The sequence below is a fragment of the Ornithodoros turicata genome, unplaced genomic scaffold, assembly GCF_037126465.1.
Source record: "Ornithodoros turicata isolate Travis unplaced genomic scaffold, ASM3712646v1 Chromosome16, whole genome shotgun sequence".
In the NCBI taxonomy this organism is placed as follows: Eukaryota; Metazoa; Arthropoda; class Arachnida; order Ixodida; family Argasidae; genus Ornithodoros; species Ornithodoros turicata.
In genome coordinates, this window is record NW_026999320.1 from 3,784,467 (window position 1) to 3,787,429 (window position 2,963).

At 48.0% G+C, this 2,963-nt stretch overlaps 1 protein-coding gene across 1 annotated transcript; it reads left to right on the plus strand.

Annotated features, from left to right (window-relative positions):
• The first annotated feature begins 487 nt into the window (after positions 1 to 487).
• LOC135372685 (uncharacterized) lies at positions 488 to 1,663 on the plus strand. Its single transcript, XM_064606180.1, has one exon. It carries the CDS (start codon positions 488 to 490, stop codon positions 1,661 to 1,663), a length of 1,176 nt encoding a protein of 391 aa, XP_064462250.1.
• Positions 1,664 to 2,963: the final 1,300 nt, after the last annotated feature.

The window sequence follows — 2,963 nt, forward strand, 5'->3', positions numbered from 1 at the left end:
CTGAATCTTCCTTCTGCCGGAGAAATAGACGTCACGATAAATACTTTCGGGAACAGGACTTCCAGAAAGGAGAAGCAGCGTCGGCGTTTGGTCAAACTGTGCTTACGCAGTCAATACGGAGGGGAAGTACATGCCTTTGAAGCAATCGAGGTACCATTCATTTGTCAAGATCTTGCGACATGCCCATTGGATAACGAGGACGTGCGTACTTTTCTTCTAAGTGAAGAGAAACTAGCCGATGAGTGTCGCTTCTCAGGGGTACGGACAGAAGATGTAATTGGCGTGCTTTTAGGCTCTGATCAAATGTGGAAGATCATGACGAGTCAGGTGCGGCAAAGCAATGCCCAGAATAATCTTGTTGCCATCAACACTGCTCTGGGTTGGACTTTTCAAGGACCGGTATCAGTTAGATCTTTACTCGAGAACAAAGACAGCACTCTAGCTTTTTGTGCTCCGCACTGATGCCACTCACGAGGCGTCATTACAGATGTTCTGGGATATTGAGCATCTGGGTATTACGGACGGAAATAGTAATGATGAAGGCGACGACAAAGTTATTTGCCAATTTAAGGAAACCGTACAGAAGGTTGGCGGAAGATATCCAGTCACTCTACCTTGGAAGAACGATTTCGTCCTTAATGATAATTTGGAAGTAGCCGAGAGTCGGCTCAACGGACTCCTAAAAAAGCTAAAGAGAAATGGTTTGATGCCAGAGTACGACGCTGCGATGAGGAAGTACGCAAGTGACGGACATGCGGAGAAGGTACTCGTCGAGTCAGAGAACGGGAAACAACCTCAGCAAGTCCATTACATGCCGCATCAAGCTGTGGTCAAACAGGAATCAGAAACCACAAAGCTTCGTGTTGTTTTCGATGGATCCTCGCATGCACCTACCGTAGCTTCACTGAACGATTGCCTGGAAAAAGGACCGAGTCTGAATACGGATCTTCTGCCGGTTTTGATACGTTTCCGAATGTACCGTATCGCTCTGGCAGCAGACATTGAGAAAGTCTTTCTTCAGGTTGAGGTCCAAGAAAGGGACAGGGACGCCTTGAGATTTCTGTGGTGTCAAGATGGTCCTAAGGATTATATTTCCCAGAATCCGATGGAAGTATGGAGAATGAAACGTGTACCCTTCGGAACGACAGCGAGCCCCTTTCTTTTGGCGGCCACACTGAGACATCACCTAGACAACGTCAAAGGGCATTTCCAACGGACGGCACGGCAAATTGCCAATAGTTTCTACGTGGAGCACCTATTGACGGGTTCATCAACGGTGGATGGAGCAATAACGATATACAACGACGCTTCATCTATCCTTCAGGAAGCTGGCATGAATTTACGAAAATGGATTTCAAACTCAGAAGAGGTACGAAAACAGTTTGGTGAGCAAGACACCAACAGTAGACAAGAGAGAACCCTAAGTTGCAGCGAGGATCGGAAAGTTCTCGGTATACTGTGGGACACGTACGGTGATACTCTCAAGGTATCAGGCAAACGCATGCTAGAGGATGGCGTAGCGCTCATTAGCAGTAAACGCGGAATTCTGAGCGCAGCAGCGAAGCTGTTTGACCCTCTGGGCATGCTCTCTCCGTTCAGCATTCGAATCAAAATGCTGTTTCAACGTTTGTGGGAGGAGAAGCTTGATTTGACACGCCTTTGACCGCGAATATACAAGAGCATTGGCATACCTGGTGGTCGGAGCTGCCAAAGTTGGACAACATCGCACTGAATAGGTGTCTCGTTCCAGACGGAAATTACAACTTCAAGTATGAGCTTCACATCTTCAGCGACGCTAGTCCTTATGCATACGGAGCCTGTTTGTATTTAAGAGCCATTGCAAATGGAGGAACAGCGAAGGTCGGGTTTGTGTTTGCAAAGGCTCGGGTGGCGCCTTTGAAGGCCCTAACTTTACCACGACTAGAGCTTATGGGCGCCCTGTTGGGAGTGAGGCTATAAAAGAAAATAACTGAAGCTTTGACACGACTGAAGGAAGTGACCTGCGTATACTGGACATATTCGTCAATCACCCTTTGTTGGGTACGAGGTTCTCCGTTACGTTGGAAACAATTTGTAAGAAATAGAGCTATTGAGATCCAGGAAAAAGGCGACGTATCAGCTTGGCGATTTTTTCCTGGGAAAGAAAACCCAGCTCACGTATTGACCAGGGGGGAGTCACTTGACACGCTTGAGAAGTGTGACACATGGTGGAACGGACCAAAGTGGCTCGAACGGGACGAAGACGAATGGCCTGCTCAAACGGAGCTTCCGAAAATAAAGGACCTTACTGATCAAGAGGATGTGCACAATGACGCCAGTACATTGCAAAGTTCTGTCAATATAGGAGTTCCCGCTGTACTGGATCTCGACCGATTCAGCAGTTTGCGTAGAGCTCTCAGAGTGACAACGTGGATCAAACGGTTCGTCGACAATAGCCGACCAGGTAACCCACGGGTCTTTGGGGCACTCTCAACAGAAGACATTAGTTGGGCAGAGAACTATTGGACGAAACGAGCTCAAGAGGAAACGTATGGACTCGAGAAGCAAACCCTGAGTCTGGGAAAGGCGTTAGAGAAGAACTCGGCCGTAGTGAAGCTAGCACCTTTTCTTGACAACGAAGGAATCATGCGGATCTCCGGACGTCTTCATTTCTTGGAAATTTCAGGAACAGTAAAGCACCCGATTTTGCTTCCACCCGACCATCGATTTACGGTACTGACTGTGGAATCAGTGCACCTGAGGGTTCTGCACGGAGGAGTGCAAGATACCCTTACTGAACTTCGGGAGCGACTTTGGATTCCAAAAGGACAGCAGATTGTAAAAAAGTAATCTTTCACTGCAGGGGTTGTACCAGGTACCGCGCCAAAGCAGCGACAGCAAGAATGGCTCCATTACCACAGGATCGAGTATAGAAGCCGGTACCCATTTGAAGTCGTCGGGATTGATTTTGCGGTCCTGTTTTC

Excerpts from the sequence above, each read along its gene's own strand:
- LOC135372685 (XM_064606180.1), top strand. The coding sequence starts at position 488 with ATGTTCTGGGATATTGAGCATCTGGGTATTACGGACGGAAATAGTAAT.